General features: G+C 34.8%; 1 protein-coding gene and 1 long non-coding RNA gene across 2 annotated transcripts; both read right to left on the reverse strand.

Moving 5' to 3' along the window:
* Positions 1-808: 808 nt before the first annotated feature.
* LOC129804876 (uncharacterized) lies at positions 809-4951 on the reverse strand. The gene is made up of 3 exons (XR_008752030.1): positions 4755-4951; positions 4133-4312; positions 809-2537 (listed from the first exon to the last, which is right to left on the reverse strand). It is a non-coding gene; the product is annotated as an uncharacterized LOC129804876 (long non-coding RNA).
* A 2895-nt stretch (positions 4952-7846) lies between these two features.
* On the reverse strand, positions 7847-24109 carry LOC129804884 (uncharacterized). The gene is made up of 7 exons (XM_055852597.1): positions 23419-24109; positions 22934-23353; positions 22685-22860; positions 15561-16440; positions 12442-12767; positions 12165-12366; positions 7847-8732 (listed from the first exon to the last, which is right to left on the reverse strand). The coding sequence occupies exons 1-7, from the start codon at positions 23579-23581 to the stop codon at positions 8227-8229; spliced, it is 2673 nt and encodes an 890-aa protein (XP_055708572.1). The 5' UTR covers positions 23582-24109; the 3' UTR covers positions 7847-8226.
* Positions 24110-24129: the final 20 nt, after the last annotated feature.

A 24129-nucleotide genomic window follows, 5' to 3' on the forward strand; every position in this document is an offset into this window, starting at 1 on the left:
TCACTGCATTACTAAAAGAAGATCTTTAAAACACATTTTTTTTTACATTTTCTGGAGCACTGTTTTTTCTTCCAAATGAATATCGAAAAATCAACTATGAACATGTTCACACGCTTCACACTGTCAATAACCGTCGTCTCATGGAGATGGGAAGGAGACTATACGCCTGTCGAAGAGGAAATAACCACGAATGTCTCACTGCGGCTTATGAGACTTTAGTGAGGTTATGATTTTCAAGCTGGAGTTGTCTGATGGATGTGCGAACGCTCACACATTCAGTGTTTGAAACACCCCCCCCACAGTTAGAAGTTGCACTGTGAGTTCTTTTTTTAGTGTTATTTTAAAAATTTTCGTTATTTTTCAAGTACCCGTTGTGTACATCTAATTTGTTAGAGATGGCGCTTCGACAGGGATGTAATTAGGGGTAAAATCTTTTGGTATTTATTTTTATTTAATAGGCTGTGTGGATGTTGTCAGAACGTCCGGCCTAAAACTTTAAAGCGAAGAAGAAGAAGAAGAAGAAGAATTTTATTTTATATATTTTTTGCTGAGTGTATTAGAATTATAGAATACGACGTAAAATTATTCCATTTTGAAATGAATTATTTTCTCACTTTCGCTAAAAATATCATTTCCAATGTTTTCAGGATTTGTATGCTTTTTTATTGTCAGAATTACTGTTTCTTTAGGGTAAATTAAGCTAATTCAAAACCTGCTCCAAATGGAAATCTTTTGCTACCCCAAATGGAAACGTCAATTTTTTCATAATAAAGACAGCATTAAATTTTTATATTTATATATTTCCACAGTTTCATTATTTAGTTAATTTTGCTCCAAATAAAGCGAAAATCCATTCATATTCACAAATTTTAATTTATTCATTTCTCAGAAAAATTAAAAGTGTATCTTTTCATCATTGAATTTTTCATCGATCGACCATGTTTTCCAATGAAAAACACAATAAAGTGACTGTTATTTATTCGTTTTGTTTAACATTTATGTCATATTTCTGGCTAATTTTAGTTAAATTAAGTGCTAACCTTTATTGTTAACGATACGTGAAGTTTTCAAATGAAATAATCACCTATTTCGTGAACAAAAAGGGTTTTTCTGAAGTGTCTGCAAATGCTTCAATACGAAACCCCGGAAATATGATTTTTTTTTTTTGGAGAGATTTTCTTATTGTTTTAGATGGGAAAGAAGAAAAGACCAGGAATAAGAACAAATCCTGCACTCAGGAGCAACTTAACAAGGTTTTGGAAGCCTTTCGTCGCTGTTTCACTTACACTGTTTGTCTCCAATTAGAAACTTTCCCTTGTCTCCATTTGGATTAATATATTTCCAATAGAAACATTTTACGCTCGCGAATTTTTCTTGTATTTAAGAAGTTTTCAAATTATATCTAAAGAATTTTCACTAAACAGTAACATTCTAGAAGAGTCAAGGAGCAAATTTATGTAATTCTCTTCAGAAAAAAAATATGAACTTAATGTGTTGAATCTTCTGTCAAAATTAAAGCATCTGGATCTGGAAATGATTTCTAATTAGGACATTTACCCTATACATCTATTATTCCTCATTATTTTTGCTTCGTTGTGGTAATAAATTTTATAGAATGCATATGAAAATACAAAAATAAGGAATTGTTTTTTAACTTATGTTTAAATATCAGCATCAAGTGTTACATTTACTATAATGCTAACGAAATATCAAACCAGTAATATTATATTCATTAAATAGAATCTCAAATCAAATCAAATAGAATATTTTGGGTAAGAAAATACTCACATTATAAGATTATCACATCTGTGAAGTTTACCATTTCTTCTGAAGAAATCAGATTTCTACTGAAGATCTGACAGTTCTGTCACACTAAAATTGGCAAGTTATTGAAGAACTGTAATCTAAATTATTTCGAGGTAAGATGCTGAAATCTTTTCTATTTTATGTCCTTTTATGAAGCGAGACAGAAATTTACCCAGAAGTTTTTTTTTTGCAAAGATCTAGGAGAATTTCAAGTATAAATCATTATGTGAATCCAACACGAGACACAATTTAAATATTTTGCCACAAACTTGCAAATTGAATTGAAGTAGGTTAAAAAAACAAAAATTTTAATAGAGAATAAATTTATTTTAAAAATAGCTATCTATAAATTAGGATAAATTCATTACTTTTTATAATTATTCGAAACAATTAAAGATCAAGTCCATCATTTTTCTTAATTCTGCATAAAAATAGTAAGAAATAATAAAACATAATTGCTAACTCTAACTTATTCGTTGCATTGGAGTAGAATTTGTTTCTATAATACTTTCAAAACTTATTTCGAATCAGCTTTGGTAATACGATTGACATCTTCATGTGTCCTTTGCCTGGATTTCTTACACCGTATGATGTTGCATATCCATTCTCATTGACTGTTTCCATCTAAAATAAAAATAGGCTCTTTATCGTGACATGTGAGAACAGAGATGGTCACACTCAAGTAGTTCTGCATATTGCTTTCCATCAAAAGATGTGGTACCAATGAATGCCTGGAAATTTAAGATTGTATATAGTCAAGTGTGCTAATCTGGGCACTTAGCTATCTGGATCGTTTATGACGTTTATGGCTACGCTAACTAGATAATCTACTTAAAATAATATTTTTATTTCCGTAATATAGTCACTACAGTAACATAATATAACTAATCAACTTTGAGAAAAAGCAAAAATAATTCCAAAATCGAAAATGCGACCCAGTTCGTGTATGCTGACTTGTTTCAGTATTATCATTATTTTATAAATTTTCTTTAATATTTTTGATATTCTTTATATTATGTTTCTGAATGACACATTGAATAATTCTATGGATTTAGAAGAAGTAAAAAAGAATTTCATCAGTCCAAAAACCAGTGTTTAAGTAGCACTTTACGGAAAGCGATCTAGTTACCCCACCTTACTGTACAGGAATATTACAAGCAGTATCCAAAAATAATAAAGTATAAGTTTTTCAATTCATTTTTTAATTCAAGCCAATTTATTTTCATCTCACTTCGTCTTTTTACCCCCCGCCTTCCCATGCGTCTATCGCCGTCTTAGCGTTGATTCCAGCCTCCAGGACTAAACGATGGAAATGTCCCTTCGTAGACTGTGTGTTATCAGACCGAATTGAGAGAGATCAAAAACCACTTCCAAACCAAAGGTTTTTTTTTTTTAGAAAAGTGGGTGGTTTTTTACATATAAAAAAAATACAAAAAAAATACAAAGATAAAAAAGAATTATGTACTGGTCAGCTAATCACCACAAATCTGGGTCAAAAAAAATTTTTTTTTACCCTCTCTGCAACGTCTTCAATTGTGATCCTTGGACTTTCTTTCTTTAAAGCACTTGCATTATCTTCAGCAAGGTTATCCATAAAGGTGGCAATCATGCATAGTGATATTGATATCCCCATTTCAAAATAGTACAAATTTCACAGAGTCTCACACGCATGCCTGTCAGACTTTAAAATCCTTTGAAGTGTGTGAGGGAGTTTCTGACGTTCGGATATTTTGGAGTTGAAAAATTGCAGAGTCAGAGTTGTCAAGAGTGGGCGGTCTTGAAAGTGGTCCGAGGGGGTAGATAGTGGGAATTTGGGGTGGAATAGGGTGAGAAAATCAAAGGTTTATATATACTTCTCTCTGTGTGGAGTTCGAGCAGTATATTGGTGTCTATAATATTGAATAAAAAAATGGGACTTATCTTTCGTTTTTTAACACTAAATTTCTCTATTCAGGGATTCTTAAAACGGACATAGAGTTCATGTTGAGCAGATACAACGTATTTCGAAAAAAAACCACATATACATATTTCATGAATTTTAGAAGAACATACAGTAAAAATAAATTATATCTTCTGTAAGGATTGTTAGTAATTATTTTAAAAAAGGAGGGCCGAAAATTTCTCAAAGCTTTTATTTTACGTAATATTTACTTGATTGCCTTGAAACCTTGAAAATTTAAAGAAATTCATAAAGATTATTTATTTTAAATATTTGAAGACTTAGTCACTTCTATATTGATTGCAACCAAATTTGAGAATTTTCGCTTATCAAATTTTGCCTCATATTCCCCTATTTGTTTCTTGAATTAAAAAAAATACGACTTACGATTGGTAGGGAGTCTTTAGCAAAGGATCGCACGTACTTCGAGCGCTTCACTTTTGAGGCACTTTTCCGTGAAATATTTTATGGATTGAAGTGTGGAGGCTGCATACGGCTTTATTTCGGTCCACAAGTGCAACTGAGAGCTTCAGACGAGTTGCGCACAGTTCTAAAATTACTGGAAATCTAAAAGAGGAAATTTTGTCAAAAAGTTGTGAATATTCGACTTTAGTTTATTCATTTCATTCATATATCGACAATATAAAAATATTTGATTAACAAGGATTTGAATTGAATTGCCCCCTCCGCCCTCTTCATTAAATTGAATTTACATGTAAGCTGAGTTGGGGCAAATTAAGGATCTCACTAATTGAATTAAAGAAAGTTTATCACTATTAAAAAATATAACAGACTTTTTGCGAAGGGCATTACCCCTAATTCCTCTCTGGGCACAAAAATTTTTTTGCCGATTTTGCAAAATTCGACCAAGTTTCCCATGTTCTCTCTCACTATATTTTTTGTGCACACTTATAATTCTTATACCAATAAAAGCCCTATTTATCTGACTATTTATGAGCCCAATTATTAGGGTAAGCACAAGTTGATAAAAAAATTATGGGCACAATACCTGTGGAATGACACCCCCAGAGGATTTCGCTGGTCGCTGTTTTTGCAATTTCTCACAATGCACATCATTTTTTTCACTTGCCACCACTAAGATCTATCATTAAGAGTTTTCTCACACCTTTGCACTTGTTTTTAAAGAACTTTCTTCACTATTTTCCGGATTTTTCACAAAAACTGCGCGAGTAAATTCGTGGAAATTGCTCCATGCGAAAACTGTCAAAAGCCGTTTGCATGTCTTTCCGCCAGATTCGCTAGTTGTTCACTACTAGTTCTTCGCACAACCGCACGCGCCGCCCTCACGCTCGATTTTTGAATTCTCTATAGAGAATTTGCTAAAATAACGATATTGACAGGGGGGTGGTTTGAAACCACACACAGTGTAGTACTTGCGAATTTTCCGCCAACGTGAAAATAATTTCCCTCCAATGCAAAAAATTATTACGTAAATATCATCTCAAGTATACTATTTATCCACTGTGTCATTTTTTTTTAGAAATGAATTTAACTCTTTCGTCTCCTTTGGGACTCTGGGTACCCATGGAAAAAAAGATTTTTTTTGCACTATTTAGAATCCGTAAAAATCCGATTCTTGTGGATGATTACAAACTATAAGGATGTTCAAATCTAGGATATTTATTGCAGGATCCCAATTAACTCCTGAGCTAAGATATTTTTGGTCAAAAATCGAGAATTTTCGATTTTCTACTTCCTTGCAGATATTGTGACTTTTTTCATATTTCTAGACCCGAATAAGGAAAAACCTCTCGGGGCCAATAAGTATGATAACTAACAATTACAGATTACATAAATTCGAAAAACAATTTTTTCTTAAATTTTCAAAAAACTTGTTCAAACTTTATGGATACTCTTGTCCCCAAAAATCTAGAGGTCAAATCTAAGTTTATCCCGCCAATGCCCGCCATTTGCTTTTTTACACCAACCTTGTAAGAAAATTCCAAGCGGGAGCGATATTTTTGCCAATATGGCCGATAATTGACATTTGGCAGTGCGGGAGATTGCTTTCGGGGAAGTTTTTCCTGATTTTAATGACTTGTGATTGTGAAGGAAGTGTTTTTTTGGCTCTTGAGAAAGCTTAATGTGTCTGCAATAACATCGTGTTGAGAGAAATGTGTGTTACAGTGTTATTGTATGAAATATTTTGAGGAATTTGTTGGCAAGCAGGAGCTGGGTGTCCTTTTTAGCACTTCCTGGACATCCCACAAGATACTGGTCAATAATTCTTCTTGTTTTAGTGATCAACATTGTAAAGGAGTCATTTGACACGCAAAAATTATTCACAATATTGATATTATTGGCTTTTGGAAAATTGAAGTTTGTCTCCTTTTCGTTCTTTTGGGGACGAGAGTACCCATGAGTTTTCCAATTTCCCAGAGGCGGAGAAAAATCTTTCTCTACAAAAGTATCATATTTGACCACTAAGACTTACAATAAAGTGAGTTTTACTGAAATTCGTTCGCTGGATTATGTTGTAGTCCGGAAAGAGTTAAAGCTTCTCATCTTTCGTCATTCGTTCCAGTTATCGTCTTTCGTGTTCTTGTAACTCTTCAGTAGTTGCCGTCTTTCGTCTTGTTGCGACTCTTCCGCAGTTACCGTCTTCCGTTTTCTTGTAACTCTTCGTTTTCTTGTGCTTTTGTACCGTCTTTTCATCTGTAATTGTTATTTTCACGTCTTCTACTTCGTATAACATCTTTTCACTAATTTTTCATCGTTTTTCTCTACTCATTTTTTCAACGGCCTCCTCAATATTCCACGTCTTTTCATTTTTCCCGGCAATATTCTACCCCTATCCCAGTTGAGCCCCCAAGTAAGATTAGGAAAAGGGGGATATTAAGGGAAAACTCTCCTTTTAATTTAATAAGTGGTTTAATTCAATAATATGTAACTTCATAATGAAAAAGTACGTCTCCTCCCTTGAACAGAACTCTATTATAATATTTGTTCTACTGATCGGGTACTACGTTGACAGTGAAATCATACCAAATTCCAAATTCATTCCCACATCCATATATTCGTGATCAGGAAGTGACCAGACACATTTTGGCACAGTTTGGGGCCGATTAGAGGACATGAGATTTTATTATAATAGTAGGTGAGATTCTTTCAAGAAAATTGTACACGGTGATGACCTTTGTTCTTTCTTCTCCTTTATTGTCTCATACGACGTTTCAGAGGCAGATTTCCTCCTTCCTCAGGTACGGAAAATTCGGGAAAAAAATGTCACAATCTTTCATTACCACCACTTGCACCACAGACTTCTCCAGTAACTCGACCATTGGCTTTCCCACCAAGAATCTTAAGAATTGTTAAGATTGTTAAGAATTTCACCTAATAGGAGCAATAGTTCAATTTCAAAAGTACTCCATTTCAAAGATGCCCCACTTCCCCCTATTTGGGAATATTTAAATAAATTTTCCGCAATTTCCTGCAAAGCAATATTTTTTTTTAGTTTTATCCTGGAAGAAATTAAAGTGAAACAGCAGGGTTTTTTTTATTTTCAGTTCAATAATTCTACTTTTATTCACATTATTTACAATAATTGTCACACGCCCCAGCGTCAGTTGAGATACAAAAGTGGAAATTATACAATGTAACTTTGTACTTTTTTTTCTACATCCAAATCTAAAATAAAATTAAAAAATTTTTGACTAGAAATTTCTCTTGAGTGAGATTGAAAATGGAAAAAAGGCTCCCACGCAAGATAAAAAATAAATAAATAAAATGAGTCTCATTTTTTTTCTCCCAAATATTTCGAGAAGGAATTTCTATCACGATAATTTTGGCATTTTTGCAGGAAGAAGCTCGAGGATGAGTATGGTGGTTTTTCATTGTAGGGAGGGATTCCGGGAGCTCACTGAATGAGCATCCCCTGCTGAGAAATTGTGACTGGGATGAGTAATCAATTGACGGTCTTTTGCAACGTTTTATTTGAACTATTTTTGCATCATTACAGTGCATTTTTTTTATCTTGCCGGAAGAACATTGTTAAGCGTTGAGGGAAGAGACAAGTGTATTTTCTCTCAAGTTAAATGGCTTGACTCTATCACTGAGACTACTGAGGAATTAAATAGAAGATTAAGCAGGAAAAAACTCTTCTTTTATTTCATTTTTTTTAATGTTTCTTTTTCAAAGATTTCTTCAACGCAATTTCTACTTTCACTTAACAACTAACTTGTATTTCCTTTTTAGTTTGTTTTATTTTAAAAGATTTCTTTTTAAAATCATTTGTTAACACCGTGCAATAAATTACATAATTTGCACACAGTGATTTGGGTATTTTTTTTTTTTTAGCAAAATCCAATAAAAACTACAAAGAAAAACACAATCCTTTCTCCTCTTCCTTCTTTTCCTTCTTCTTTACAAATTAATGCCAAAATTATTTTATATTCCAGCGAAATGTATTGACAAATTATTTCTTTTATTTTTTTAATTTTTATTCAGAACCATCCTTCTCTTCACCAATTTCCCCCTCGTCCTCCACGATTCCCTCCTCCGCCTCCTCCGCGGAACATGGGATTCCCCCTGAAGGGATGTGGTCGTCCTCTGGGTGGCCTTCCAATGCCTCGCATATTCATGCCCGGGCGGAAATTGAAGGGCGGCTGGATGTTAAATGGCGGAGTCCTCATCCTGTCACCACCAAAAAAGCCACCTCGTGGGAAATTCCCTCCTGGGCCTCCTCCTCCTCCTCCTCCTGGTGGTCCATTCCAGCTGCCATTGCCCCCAGCACCACGCATTGGGCCTCCAGGAGGCGTTGGCAGAAGCGGTGCAGGACCCTTGTCATTCCACATCTTCATTCCCGGCGAAAAGTTCATTCCTGGCGGCGGCATAAAGGGCATCGGAGGCATTCCTCTTGGTCCTCCTCCCATGCTATTCTGTTGCATCATATTCATCCCACCATCATTCCCATCATCCTCTTCCTCCTGCTCCTCAGCCTCTTGCTCCTGATCCTCCTCTTCTTGCACTGCAAAAGGAACAAACAAAACAAAAGAACATACAGACACCTTCAATCAGAATTTATCATCCTAGTAGAAGGATTTTCTCTGCTCTCTGAGGATACTCACCATGACCAAATCCTACGAAGAGAGCATACAATTTGGACAGACATGAAAGAATATGGGCAGATTGTTTATATGTGGATTAGTAAATGAAAGTTAAATGATTCATATTTCGTGAAAAGAAATAAATTTTGAGGAACTTTTGAAGAAAGTCTATCTACATTCTCGAAAAAATGGCGTTCAACAGATTTTTCATTTTTTTTATTCTTTTTATTGATAATCAGTATTTTTCCTGTGTTCACCGCTAGATGGCAGAAAAGCCATTCGAAGATTTACTTCGAAAGCCAAAAAGAAGACATTTTACTTCTCGTCTCATCCGCGTGGTGGCTGAAGTCTTTCCTGTTCGAATTTCGAAATGTCTTTGAAGTCCTTATTGAGCCCATACAGAAGTAGATTTTCATTCTCCAATAGTGTCTTGGATAAAAGGTAACTTGGATAACTCTATTTGCACAAAAAGTCGTTGATGTTCGAAGAATTCAAATTAAATTTCGAATTTTCATACTAAATTTTCGAACAAGGTGGGGAAAATATATCAAATCTTTCCGTACAGAAGTAAATCTTGAAAAATTCGAGAATCTATTTGAAGATGCAAAAAAAGAGACTTTCTTTCTTCTTAATACTTTCGCAAGGTAGCGGAACTTACATCCTGTTCGAATTTTCGAAGTGCTCAAGTGTCAAAATGTGACGGTCTTCACATTGTTGTGAGGAAAAAAACTGAACAACGACGTTTACTGTTCTCGCCCCAGTATTTAATCACTCCATAATCACTGAGTAACTCTTTTGCGAGCTTTTTAGTGTAATATTTGATAAATTTTCCCCACCTTGTTCGAAAATTTAGTATGAAAATTCGAAATTGAATTTGAATTCTTAGAACTTTAACGACTTTTTGTGCAAATAGAGTTCCATTTACCTTTCATCCAAGACACTATTGGACAATCAAAATCTACTTCTGTTTGAGCCCAAAGAGTAGATTTTGATTCTCCAATACTGTCTTGGATAAAAGGCAAAGGGAATTCTATTTGCACAGAAAACCGTTGATATTCGATGAATTAAAACTCAATTTCGAATTTTCTTACTAAATTTCCGCACAAGATGGGGAAATTTATGAAGCATCACACTAATAAGCTGGCAACATTGTTACTCAGTGATTATAAACTGATTAAATAATGGGACACGCTATAAACGTCGTTGCTTTGTATTTTTCCGCAGAACAAAGTGAAGACCAATATTTGACACCTGAAGACTTCAAAATTCGAACAGGATGTACCTCCAACTTGCGAAAGTATCAAGAAGTGTCTCTTTTTTGGATTTTCAAATAGATCTTCGAATTTTTCAAGCTCTTACTTGTGAATGAAAAAAATTGGTTTAAAATCCCGAAATGCTAAAATCCTGAAATATCGAAATTCCGAAAAGTCGAAATCCTGAAAAGCCAAAATGCCGAATAATGTAATTACGATAATCCAAAATCTCGAAAAGTCGAAATCTCGAATGAGTTAAAATCCTAAAATCCCAAGAACCAAATTCCTGAATAGCCAAATCCCGAAAAGTCAAAAACCCGGAAGGCTAATATCCCGAGTAATGAAATCCAGAAAAGCCAAAATCTTAAAGAGCCAAAATCCCGAAAAGTTGAAATCCCGAATGAGTTAAAATCGCTAAAGCCTAATTCCTGAAGAGCCAAAATTCCGAAAAGTTGAAATCCCGGATGAGTTAAATGAATTAAAATCCTAAAATCCCAGAAACCTAATTCTTGAATAACCAAATCCCGAAAAGTCAAAAACCTGAAAGGCCAATATCCCGAGTAATGAAATCCCGAAAAGCCAAAATTCAGAAACGCCAAAATCTTGAAGATCCAAATTCCCGAAAAGTTGAAATCCTGAATGAGTTAAAATTGCAAAAGCCGAATTCCTGAATAGCCAAAACCCGAAAAGCCAAAATCCTGGAAGGCCAAAATTCCGAAAAGCAGAAATCACGAAAAGCGAATATGCCGAATAGGTCAAAATCTAGAAAAACAGATATCCCGAAAAGCCAAAATACCGAATGGGTCAAAATCCTGAATATTCATATTATATTTCGAAAAGCAAAAATTCAGAAAAGCCAAAATCCCAAACACCAAAAATTCTTGCACAAAATGTCATTGATGCTCGAAACTCAAACTCAATTTTAAATTATCAAACAAAACTCTTTAAAGATTGAGGAAAATTTTTAATGTAACAAACATATTAGGAACGGAATGTAAATTTTCCTTTACAACAAAGGGACAACATTCGAACAGGAAGTGTTATTTCAGCCACCAGGCGGAAGAAACGAGAAGTACTTTTGTCTTTGGCTTTCGAAGTAAATCTCTTTGAATTATTTAAACTTCTGCTGTGAATGAAGTAATGAGGGAGTTGTTTTTTGGCTTAGGCCGAGAGATGGATTAGTAAGATGATCATTATTTCGATTATTTCGTCACTTTCGTATTTGATGTTTCTTTCATTTGCAAGTTTCAATTTTTTTTTAAATTATTTTATGAAATATATTCTACTCAGCTCTTAGTTAGAAAAATCATTTTTAAAAACATAGAATTTCAAATTATGTCATGAAAGTCAACCAAGTAAAACATGAAACACACCAACGTTTAAAATAATTTCGGAAAAAATACATGAAGCATATGCTTCATGACAATTTTTTCTTTCCGGACCGCAGCATATGCTGCAAGCCAATTTCAACATTTTTTAATCAAAAATATCTAAGCACAGTAATTAATTGAGGTCCTATAAAAAATATCTTACATTTGGACATCCTTATAGTTTGTAATCATCCACAAGAATAGGATTTTTATCAGTTCTGAATAATTAAAAAACATTGTTTTTCACAGAACATTCATATGCTGCTTTGGGTACTCAGAGTCCCAAAAGAGACGAAAGAGTTAACCCATTGACACTTTTAGATTCTTAATATCTTTCTAAAATTTAGAGAAACTTTTTCCCAAAAATTTCTGCAAAATTATACCTCCCTAGTAAATTCCAATTTTAGCATAAAAAATTTATAATAAAAACTACAAAATAGTTTTTGATAAAAATATTTCTAAATTTTTTGAAAAATTAATTCAATGATTTTAATTTTTTTCTTTTAGTTCTCCGTGAAATATTTTAAATAAATTTGTAGACAAACATTTCTTATATTTTGATGTGTTGAGCGTTGGTCTATTCATATTCGATACAGACCAAACGGTTTGAAATATGGACTTAGATATTTCGGCGACCCCCCCCCCCCCCGAGATAATATTTTCACCCGGTTTGTCCCAATTACTGATGAGTACTTTACCAAATAAATACCTCCTTTCAACAGATACTTACTATTGTGATATTCCTCCATGTCCTCATCCGACATCTCCATGTCAACACTTTCCACATTGTCTGGCCCATTCTGCTGATTCTTCGCATTTGGCGACTTCAGGTTCTTCTTGGCCTGCACACTGTTTAGCGGTGGAATTGGTGGCACAATAAATCCAGGAGGGGGTTTTTGGAAATTTGGTAGCAAAGGTGCCGGTGAATCAGTCTAAAAACCCAAAATCAAATCTCTCACTGTAAACCCATTCGATGGAAATCGAGAAAAAAAAGTGATTTAACTCACGTTGCTGGACTCCCTGAAGAGATCCTCGAAGGAAGGTGGTGGCTCAAAGAGAATAAGAGGAGGAGGCAGTGGTGGGGGTACTACTACATCTTCCTTGTCAACAGTCGGCTTTGGACTCACTCTCTCGCCGCTGCTAGACGTCACAGGCGGAAGAGTATTTTGCATTCGCAAGTCAATGTCCTGGCCAGAAGGACCAGAAGGTGGCCAGAGAAGTGGAGGTGCCACTGGTGGGGGTGGAATCTCCTTCTCTGTGTTCACCTTCGATCCGGGAGATCCCGTCAGGGATATCAAATTTCGATGATCAACATCGACGGCACGATTTTTCGCTGAAAATTAAATAAATTAGGGTTTGCACAACTTTGAAATTTCGAAAATTTCATGAAATTTTGAATTTTTCACTGAAATTTTGGAAAATATCAAAAAATATTACTATTAAAATTTTTTAGTATCAATATTTTGGAAAATTTTAAGAAATTGGTAAACTTAAGAGTTTTTTTCTGTTTCCTTCAGTTATAAAGCTTTAGAACGTAAGTGTGTAATCATTTTTGTTTCAGTATCCATCGCCGTCTTAGTATATTTTTTGAACCTCAGAAGGAAATTGATTTTGACGTACCATAGATGTGAGTGACTTTTGGTGATATTCGTGATATTCCAATGAAAAAATGAGCATGTTTTTTTTTAGCATATTACTGTTTTCAAGTACTAAAAAAGATCATGACTGTTCCCATGTTATTTCAAAGAATGTCAGATGGCATTGTGATCGGGTGAAAGCTTGCTCGGTGGCGGAAATATTCGAATTCGGATTTCGGTTGGAAAATCGACAACATAATTTACAGTAGACTCTCTCTCAATTGGGCATATGGGGCAAAATGTCATCCGGTTTATCGAAAGATTTGGGCGTCAAAGCCTTTATAAATTCGACAAAACGTGCTCAATTATAAATAATCACGATAAAATAGGAAGAACTACAGCGAATTTGAGCAAATTTGCTTCATAATTAAACGTGAAAATTGTCAACAAAGTTTTTCGCCCGATTGAAAAAGAGCCGATTGAGCGAGAGTCTACTGTAATATTTTTATTCTCCTAGTGTACATTTCTTGTGTCAGGAAAGAAAGACATGATGATATGTTCTTCTCTCCATATAAAATCTTCATATTTTCCCCAGTCCTCGTCTTTTGTCTGCATATTTATATTCATTTTTATTGAAAACACTTCAATTTATAATTGCACAAGTTATTAATCAAAACGATCGTTTTTTTTTTTTTTAATTTTAGCACCAATGCAAAAAACATCGATTTTTCTTTGTGAAATAACATGTGAGAACAGCCATGGTATTTTTTAGTACTTGAGAACAGTAATGTGCTAAAAAAAACATGATCATTTTTTCATTGGAATAACATCATTTGTCCGTTTTCCGCTATTTTTCAAATTCACTCGGAAGAGGATGCAATCACTTCTTACGAAAAATATGGTGGAAGTGGAGAGGGTTTTTAACTCTAAAATTCATGATTAGTCCCTGAGACTTTTTGATAATTTTTAATCATCTTTTATCGCTTCAAAAACAGGATGAATGTGGTGGAACGCTAGACCAATAAATTTAAAGATAGCCAGAATATAAATGATATCCGCAGACCCTGAGTACTTGCGGGAGATCATTTCGATGGTTCCATCCGAATGCTATCTCAGAATGAGAACTTTTTAGGAGAATCATTTGAAGTTACCCTAACTCCGGATGACCACCAAATTTTCAGTAGTTATAGATCTCGGTCCCAGGAATAGCATATCTCTCGGAGTAATACAATAATTCTTAGTCGAGTTATAATAGTATGAAATGGAGCCGTCGATTTATAAAAAGGGAAAACAGAACATGCCCTAAAATAGTAAATTGAGATACCCTTGAGTGAGATTGAAAGAAGACGAGGTTGATTTTTTATGAGATCGGGAAACAAGATAGGACGAAATAAGACGGACGGACACCGTAGAAAATCCAAAAAGTCTGTGAAGCTCGTTACAGAATAGATCGTGAGAAACGCCGCGCTGTCAAAGCCTTAGAGAAATCCAGAAGGACCAGAATGCATTGTCATGATTGTTGCAATGAACCAATCAAGGTAAGACAAAGCTCTCGTCTTGCCAGAGAAATAAGGAAAGAAGCAGGTAACATGCAGTTGTCGTAAAATCAAACAGGAATCCGTCAATGAGTTCAAAACTAAAAGTTGCAAGAAAATCTACTCTGTGAGGATTTTGTTGATCATGATTGCAATACTAAGAATAAAAAAGCAAAGAAAGGTAGATGGAACTTAATAAGAAAATATTTTAAATAACTGATTGATAATAAATGATTCTACTGTACAAATAAAATTGATATTAATTTCTAAGTATGAAAAAAAAGATTAAACATTTTTATTTCGATTAGAAACATTTTAAATCTAGTACTTGAAATTAATTAACATGCTCCAATAATGCAAATTATGCGAGAAAAAACGCTTCCCACACATCCCCTTTTGCGTCCCATACTGCCCCACATCGGGGAGGTTTGGGACAAAACGTCAAGTAAAATGTTTTATCTTCTCCAAGAAAACTCAGTTGTTTTCCAAGTTCTATCGAGTACTTTTTATAAAGTCAATACCCATAATTATCCTATAGACCGCATTAAATTGTAATAGATTATCCTGATTTTTTAGAATACCGTCTCAAAGTCAAAACATGAAAAAGTGTCCCAACCTCTCCGGTCTCCCCTATATAAAGTAAGTGAAGCATGTATCGAAGATTGGATTGTCACTCAAAAAAAAAATCTTTTGAAATTTATTCGTTGCTTTTCACAAATTGTTGCAAGAAATTTTCAAACTTTCATAGATTTCCAAAATTTCATGAGATCTTAAATTTTATTTCTTTTTCACCAAAATTTAAAAATATTACTGCTAAAATACAAAAAAATCTAAAACAAATACAAAGTTCTATTTTAAATTTTCAGTCCCTTTGCAATTTATAATTGGCTAGAGCTTTGATTGCTTTTAAGCTTTTAGGTAATCAAAGAACGCGATGAAACTCAAATAATTGAATGAGAATAATTAATTGAATGTGAATAAAGTTTTAAGAAAAATAAAAAAGAATCATCCTACCTTTGAGTGGCGCTGATAGATGTTCCGATGGAAGATTCAGCTGCCTGTGATCAATGTCACCTGCCCCAGAACTCTCTGCATTCTCATCATACTCAATCATTCCTCCATCATTGCCCTGTGGCTTCCGATCAAAGTGCGGCGGTGACGAAGGGGTCTCAATGGACTCTTCATAGTTCCCAGAATCATTTTCCAACCACTCCAATCCACTGTTCCCCCACGATCCCCCATAGCTCTCCATGGAATTCTGCCCAATTGGCGGCGGAACGGGCGGTGGAACAATGCTCGGAGCCGAATAGTTCTGCCTCGAATCAATTCCATATCCACTTCCGTAGTCATTGTCAGCATTGAATTCACTCATATCGAGACCGGGATTGTATGCCTGTTGACCACCCTGCCCACCAGCCCCTGCACCCCGATACGGCGGCAGTGAATTGGACATAACCGGTGGCACGGGCTGAGGCGTCTGCAGTGACGGGATGTAGCCACTTGGCGGTGGCGTATTATCGTTAATGATATTCTTGAAGATGTCATTAACACTGAAGTCCGTTTCACTTTTATTGGTGCCCCGGGAATCAATCACTTGAATCTGTTGTGCCGACGACCTACCATCTCCCATATTACTTCCTTCATCCTGCTGCATCCTCGACGTGTGACTGTCCCGATGGAAATCATTGATGTCAAAGGGCAGAGCACCACCGTCCATGTAGCTCATGAAGCCATTGGAGTAGTTATTCCCACTTCCCGGAAACTCAAATTCAACATCTGGTTCCGGTGATGGGGCATTTATGTCCGGAGATGGCATTGGACTGGGCAGAGTTGGTGTCAACTCCTCCAACTTCTTCTTCATCGTCTTCACGCGATTCCCAAAATTACGATAGGCCTACAAGGGAGGTGATTTTTTTTATGCAATTATGTCATTTTGGTTAAGCATCTTTTCAGATGCTAAAACCAAAATAAAAATGAGGTTTTAATTGTTTTTATTGCGAAAATATTACATAAAAATACTGGAAATAAAAGTATTAGAAATAATTGTTATTGGCAACGAACCTGCAAACATTATAAATTCAGGATATTACAAATTTAAAATTGTATTGGAAATTATTTTAAAAATTTTCTTGTTAAATAAGTAATTTCAATAAAAATTGTATTATAAAATATTTGAATTGCAGAAACTTGTATAAAAAATCTAAATGAGATGTAAAAAGTCTATGAATACCCCTTACTTTCTCTAGCTAAGATTCTTTACTATAGTAAGGTGGGGTAACTGAATCGTTTTCCGAAGAGTGCTACTTAAATGCTTGTTTTCGGACTGATGAAATTCTTTTTTACTTCTTCTAAATCCATATAATTATTCACTGTTTCATTCACAAATAATAATATAAAAAAAATTATCAAAAATATTAAAGAAAATTTATAAAATAATGATAGTACTGAAATAAGTCAGCATGCACTAACTGGGTCGCCTTTTCGCTAATTCACTTTTAATTAAACCTTTGGATTTAAAATACGTTTTTTACAAGGAAAAAACAATAAATGTTTTCAATCAACTAAGCGAGTCCAATCAATCAAGTCAAGCGAAAATATCACTGCTAGAATATTTTTAGTGAAGAACCCAGCTAGCACAAGATTGAAGTGATTCGATTATACTCACTTATTTAATGGATAAAAATATTATTTTTGCATTTTCTCAAATTTGAATAGTTATATTATGTTATTTTGAATAGTTTGAATAGTTATATAATGTTACTGTAGAGAATATATTACGGAAATAAAAATATAATTTTAAGTGGATTAATCATAAACGATCCAGATAGCGAAGCGCCCGGATTAGCACACTTGACTATATATGAAGCATATGCTTCATGAGAATCTTAACTCTTTCCGGACCGCAGCATATGCTGCAAGCCAATTTCACAATTTTTAATCAAAAATATCTAAGCTCAGTAATTAATTGAGGTCATACAAAAAATATCTTACATTTGGACATCGCTATTCACAAGAATCGGATTTTTATCAGTTCTGAATAATTAAAAAAAACATTGTTTTTCATAGAATATTCATATGCTTCTTTGGGTACTCAGAGTCCCAAATGAGACGAAAGAGTTAAGCCTTATCCCAGTAGCCGATCGGCCGCAAAGTTTCACAGTTGGGTAAATGTCCTAATTCAAAACTATTTCCAGACGCATTATCTTTGACAGAAGATTCAACACATTAAGTTCATATTTTTTCTGAAGAGAATTACATAAATTTGCTTCTTGACTCTTCTAGAATGTTACTCTTTAGTGAAAATTCTTTAGATATAATTTGAAAACTTCTTAAACACAAGAAAAATACGCGAGTGCAAAATGCTTCTATTGGAATCATATTACTCCAAATGGAGACAAGGGAAATTTTCTAATTGGAGACAAACAGTGTAAGTGAAACCGAGACGAAAGGCTTCCAAAACCTTGTTGAGGTGCTCCCGAGTGGTCTTTTTTCCTTTCCCATCTAAAGCAATAAGAAAATCTCTCCAAAAAAAAAAAACATATTTCCGGGGGTTCCTATTGAATCATTTGCAGACACTTCAGAAAAACCCTTGATGATCACGAAATAGGTAATTATTTCATTTTAAAACTTCACGTACCGTTAACAATATAGATTAACACTTAATTTCACATAATTCTGTTAAAAATATTACATAAATGTAAGAAAAAACGAATAAAGAACAATCAGCCTAATTGTGTTTTTCATTAGAAAACATGGTTGATAGATGAAAAATTCGATGGTGAAAAGGTACATTTTAAATTTTTATGAGAAATTTATAAATTAAAATTTGTGAATATGAATTGATTTTCGCTTTATTTGGAATAAAATTAACTAAATAATGAAACTGAAATATAGAAAATAATAAATAAAAATTTAATACTACAATTATCATGGGAAAGAATGATGTTTCCATTTGGAGTATCGAAAAGTTTCCATTTGGAAAAGGCTTTGAATTAGCTTAATTTACCCTAATAATTCATAGGAAAAGACGTGGAAATATTTGTGGGAAAAGTCCATGAAAACTCGCGGACATTTCTTATTAGACGGTCGTATACAGAGTTCCGCAAACTTCCATGGATCACTAGGAGGAAATTTAGCGTCAAATTCCTCCTCGGAAATTCACGCGGATATTGAGTAGTAAAATCCAGGGACTCCACGGGGCCTTTTAGCGGTAAAATTCGCAAATATGATAGAAAAGACTGCTGGAAATCCAGTGGAATTGCCGTGGCCATTGGTTATAGGGATGGCTAGGACTTAGGTCACACTGTTTGTCCGTTTATCCGTCCGTCTATCCATCCGTCCAGCCATTGCCACGCTTAGAGTCCAAACGGTTAGAGATAGACTTGCGATCTGCAAGGGACCCCTCCCCCATAAATCTACCATGAAACCGTAAACGTCGTTGACGTGTCCCTCATTTTTCCCCTTCTCCTTCAAAACCATGTTTTTTGGGATTGCTCGAAAACGCGTGGTGCGATTTTTAGAGATTACTCAAGTGGTGATTTCGTCCTTATGAAAATCCCGCTAAACGTTCCTAATAACGGTTTTTTAAGATCAAAGGTTTTAAAAACTCTACAGAGCGTATTTGTCAACCGAATGGTATCACTTATAGCTCGTTGGAAAGGTCTTGCAATTTTTGATAAAACTGGGCCGATTCCAATCGGTTATGGATCGGTAACGAATCGATTCGTAAACGATAACTTATTTTTATCAGAAAATTAATATTATTGCTTTTAAAATTATTTTGAGGGATCTTTTGAGTGATTTTTGAATCGGTTTAAATCGGTTGAGAAGCTGTAAACGATACCTGATACACAAGGACCTTTCAGGTACAGCATCTAAGTCACGAGTTCGAGCACTTCGCGAAGTCTGGAATGTTTTGCCATCCCTTTTGGTAAAATTTTTTTTTTCTAAAAATCCATATATCTTTTTTACGAAAATCCTACGTTCAAGGATTAGTTAAATTCGTCTCCTAATATTTATTTATTTTTCCGTTTAGACGAATTTAAGTAATCTTTTCCACCAGAAAGTGTTTTTAGAGCCCTTAACCCTTAACCATCAAGTATTCAATTATTTATTTTTTTATTTTTCCTTATTTGTTTCCTTTAATTTATGTAGGGGAAATGCTTCTAATTTTGTCCAGTTTCTTATTTTGGACACTTTGAGGATAACATTGGACACTAAAAATAAATTGATTAAAATGATGGATTTTTATTCCAATATTTGATGAATAATGAATTCTATCTAAATATTTGTTCTTTTTGGAAGATTTTAACACTAAATATGTTAAAATTTGAATATGATTTGAGTTGAAATTGCTTTGTTGAAAATTCAGTGTGAGCAATTGCTTACGAGAAATATGACAGAACTTCGTGGCTTACTTCAGTCTTATTTAGTTTTGGTGAAATACTAACAAAGTTTGTTCGCTGTTTTTGAGTGATATTATTGAATATTCATTGAATATTGTGTTGATTCACGTTACTGATGATTTGTACATTTGACCTGAAGTGAGATTTGCCTTGTGAATTAGATTTTTCGTGTGAAAAATGGGAAATTTTTTAAGACATTCACCAGTGAGGTGATGATTCTTATTTTGGACAGCTGTTTTTCTCACGAAATTTCGTGAAGTTTTAGCTTTTGTGATGACTAGGTTGGACAAATGCCTGGAGAAATGAAGGAGCATCATCTCTACGAAAGAGATGCAGTGAGAAATGCCTTGAAAGGCTCCCGGAAAGGGCAGGGAATGAGCGAATCCGCACGTACTTGGAGTACCGAAGTCAACTCACTTTAATGAATGATATGGAAAGTTTCCGGGCTTCTTGTGACATTCTACGTTTCCCTTACATGAACAGGAAGAGGACTTGGTAAGATTGGTTCATAAAATGAAGAACAATGGGCATCCTGTTGAGGCGGATTATCTGTCCAAATTTACAGACAAGTTGTAAAAATTAATAACCAAGTTGTCCAAAATAAGAGTCAAATTCACCTCTACATATCAATTCATTTTTAAACGTATTAAAACTAATTTTAGTAAAAATGAGATGATAAATAGCTTTCCAAGTTTCTAAACAATCCTTCTGAAAAGAGAGTAACAAAAAAAGTCAATTAGTATTGAAAATATGGCACTTCAAACTTAGGATATCGATGCTTATATGCAGACTGTCCAAAATTAGAAGCACTTCCCCTATTTATAGTTTAAAATTTTTTACTCAAAATGAATTGCGAGTCTCATTGAAGCTAAAACTGGGAAGAAATTGATTTCTCAAGATAAAACCTTTCAATTGTTTGAAGATATATTTTCGTAATTGACTTGCTAGATCCCTCGTTCCTCAAAATTTTAGGAGGATAGTCGGAAAAATTATAAGTTTCATTTAAATTCCAAATTTTAAATATTTAAAATTATAATTTTTACAAAATGATTTGCGGGTGTTTTGGATCAAAAATGACAGTTAAAAGCCCAACGGATTTTTTGACTTTCTCTCGTGTGTTTGACAGCTGTCACCCGAGTACCAGACAGAGCGAGCCGAATATCAAAGAACTCTGTGTACAATTCCAATAATTTTTCATGCATAAACATTCTATGATGCATATGCTTCATGGTGAACCTAAAGAATTTAGCTAGATTTAGAAAATTAAAATCAATGTTTCCCGTGTTTCTAGAAACATGCTAAATGTCATTTTTTTCTTTTTGTGAGCTATCCCTCAGGTATATATTAAGATTCTTAACAATCAGACACTGAGAAAAAAACGGGGGTGTGATTAACTGATTTTCCTCATAACTTTAACACTTTTTAGGTGTAAAAATATTTCAACATTTTTTACAGTAGACTCTCTCTCAATTGAGCATTTGGGGCAAAATGTCATCTGGTTTATCGAAAGATTTGGGCGTCAAAGCCTTTGTAAATTCCACAAAAGGCGCTCAATTATAAAGAATCACGATAAAATAGGAAGAACTACAGCGAATTTGGGCGAATTAGCTTCATAATTTAAATGTGAAAATTGTCAACAAAACTTTTCGCCCGATTGAGCGAAAGTCTATTGTAATGTTAATTTTACACCTTTTGAGGGTAAAATTAACCCATTCAGTCAATGTACCAGAAATACTTGAGACAGAATGTTCATATTTTGGGATTAGTTTAAAGAAAAAATTTATCTCTTATGGGGGCGTTGGGAACTTCTGTCAAACACACGTTTTAATGGTCACTGAATTTAAATTCTGTGCATTAATTCATTACAAACTCTATTGCTTTAGATAGAGTAACTATCCAAGAACACCAATTGGCTACTAGAATTCAAATCAGGAAAGAGGAAAGAGGTCAATTTTAACAAATCGTCGGTTCCGAAGAAGACTATTGTAAGTCTAAAATGTAAACTTTACAGGAGAGAGCTTTAAAGTTTGACAGCTAAAATTTATTTTTATTAATTTCACTGTAATTAATATACTTTTAGCTTTTGAAACTTTTGTATCACATTTACGCATTGAATATCTTCTGGTTAACGCTATTTTTAAGCTATTTACTGTAAAATTGTGGGCTAAAAACTCGATAATCGGACACGCTGATTTTCAGTTTTTTCCTTGTAACTTTTCCAGGAATATCTTAATAAATATAAAATTTTGTGGGGATGTAGATCTAAGGTTTCTGCATCCAATGATACCATCTTTTTATACTACTGTAAGTAGACTTACAATAGTCTTCTTCGGAGCCGACGAAATTCGACGGGATGTCGTCTTTTCCGTCCGCCATTTTGAGCAAAAATTTTGCATGACCTTCCGCGAAACAAGAAAACCATAACAAAATGTATTTTCATCTCTGTCGGACTATTTTTCTCAAGTAATTGAATAACTAACGTTACTAAAAATCTATTCCCGACAGCAATTCGGATAAAAATTGCCCAGAAATAAATAATCAAAAATAACTCAATTTGCGTATGATGTATAATACCATGGTAAGGAATGGGTTAACATGAAAAAGGGTAACTTTAACCCCTAATACACCTATAAAGCGTAATATTTACACCAATTTAGGATCAATACTGCAGGGTAAAATTAACACTTCCGGAATGTTATGTTAACTTTTGCGGATTTCTCTCAGTGTACTCACAATTGCAACCGTCTTGACGTCCCCTCGCTGATTGTGATAGAACTCATCGGCTTGGACAAGGGCTGTAATGAGGATGCCACGTGCTTTGATCTCTGCCTTCAGGGTAGTCATGTAGGTCTCCAGGCTCGAAAGGCACTCCTCCAGTTCCTTTTCTACATCCTCCACGTGACTGCGATCTGAAGCCGGTAAAAAACGGGAAGGATGAGCTGTTAGAGAGAATTTGATTGGGAAGGATTGGGGGCATCTGACCTTTGAGATTTTGCTTGATATTGTCAATGTCGCATTGAGGAGTCTTGGCGAGGTTCTTGAAGCATTTATCTGTGCGTTCCTGAAGCTTCACGCAGTCCCGGATATTGGCAATGAGCGCTGTGGTTTGGGGATCTTCAACTTCAGGGAGATTTTCCTTGGATTCCTGGTTCTTTTTGGCCGGTGGTGGCATATTGAGCAACCCCACGAGATCCCCAATGAAATCATCATTGTACACTCCACGCTGTTCCCAGATCTTGAAGATCCGCAGAATCCGGTTCTTTACCTTCTCATCGCGCACCATCGTGGTGGCTCGCTGGAGAGTTGTACCCCAGCTTTCCACAAACTCATAATTGTTCCTCTTGCTGTACTGAATGACATCATTGGCCAGATGGAACAGCGTCAGACGATGTTCAACTTTGACTGCAAGGGAAGCAAGGAGTAGAGTTCCTTGGGGCCGTGAGGGGGGTGGAAAGGGGTAGGATTACCTTGTTTGAGCACCGTGAGCCAGCTCGAGACGATTTTCTTGTGATGGGATCGCCATTGGAGGCACCAGGTTGACATGGAACTGATACTGTCCTGGGTGTCTTTGAGATTACTGAGATTCTTCTCAAAAACCACCGTATCGAATTCTTCAGGTGCAACACTCATTCTCACAGATTATTTTACTCACATTAACAGCCAAAATTGGCAAATTTGGTCAGAAGTATTGGGATTATTCCTTCACCAAACTAACCACAAACTTGACATCGTCCTAACAACATCGCAAGAGCCCTATACATTTATCCCATTTACCACTTTTTACACTTGTTCAGCACTATCAATTTTACCTTGTCCCTATTCCTGGTGTCCAGGAGACACTCCCTACACCAAAATATCCCCAGAACTGAGGCTCAATTCAGGAAAATTCGAGGATATTTAGAATCGACGCGGTAAATAGCGGGAGATCTGTCACTCACTTTTCTTCAATTTTCGCACATTTACCACAACTTTTTCACCAAATTTTGAGCAGCAATCAACTGCTTTAGAACTATTCTTGCAGAAACACTATAAACTTTTTGCAAATTCTTCAAAATTCATGGGAAAAATCACATTTAAATAACACAATTTGGTAAATTTTTCCAATGCTACTCGACGCCATTACAGTTCTTCTTGGCTTGATTGCAATTTCTCCCACCAGTGGCGCTGTCATTCAGTAA

This window comes from Phlebotomus papatasi, chromosome 2 (assembly GCF_024763615.1).
Source record: "Phlebotomus papatasi isolate M1 chromosome 2, Ppap_2.1, whole genome shotgun sequence".
Lineage (NCBI taxonomy): Eukaryota > Metazoa > Arthropoda > Insecta > Diptera > Psychodidae > Phlebotomus > Phlebotomus papatasi.

What these genes read in the sequence shown, in the direction of transcription:
- LOC129804884 (XM_055852597.1), bottom strand. Translation starts at nt 23,581, where the DNA reads ATGAGTGTTGCACCTGAAGAATTCGATACGGTGGTTTTTGAGAAGAAT. An exon ending in TATCAAGCAAAATCTCAAAG is followed by an intron (nt 22,861 to 22,933) that starts GTCAGATGCCCC and finishes TACCGGCTTCAG; the next exon opens with ATCGCAGTCACGTGGAGGAT. An exon ending in ACGTCAAGACGGTTGCAATT is followed by an intron (nt 16,441 to 22,684) that starts GTGAGTACACTG and finishes CCTCCCTTGTAG; the next exon opens with GCCTATCGTAATTTTGGGAA.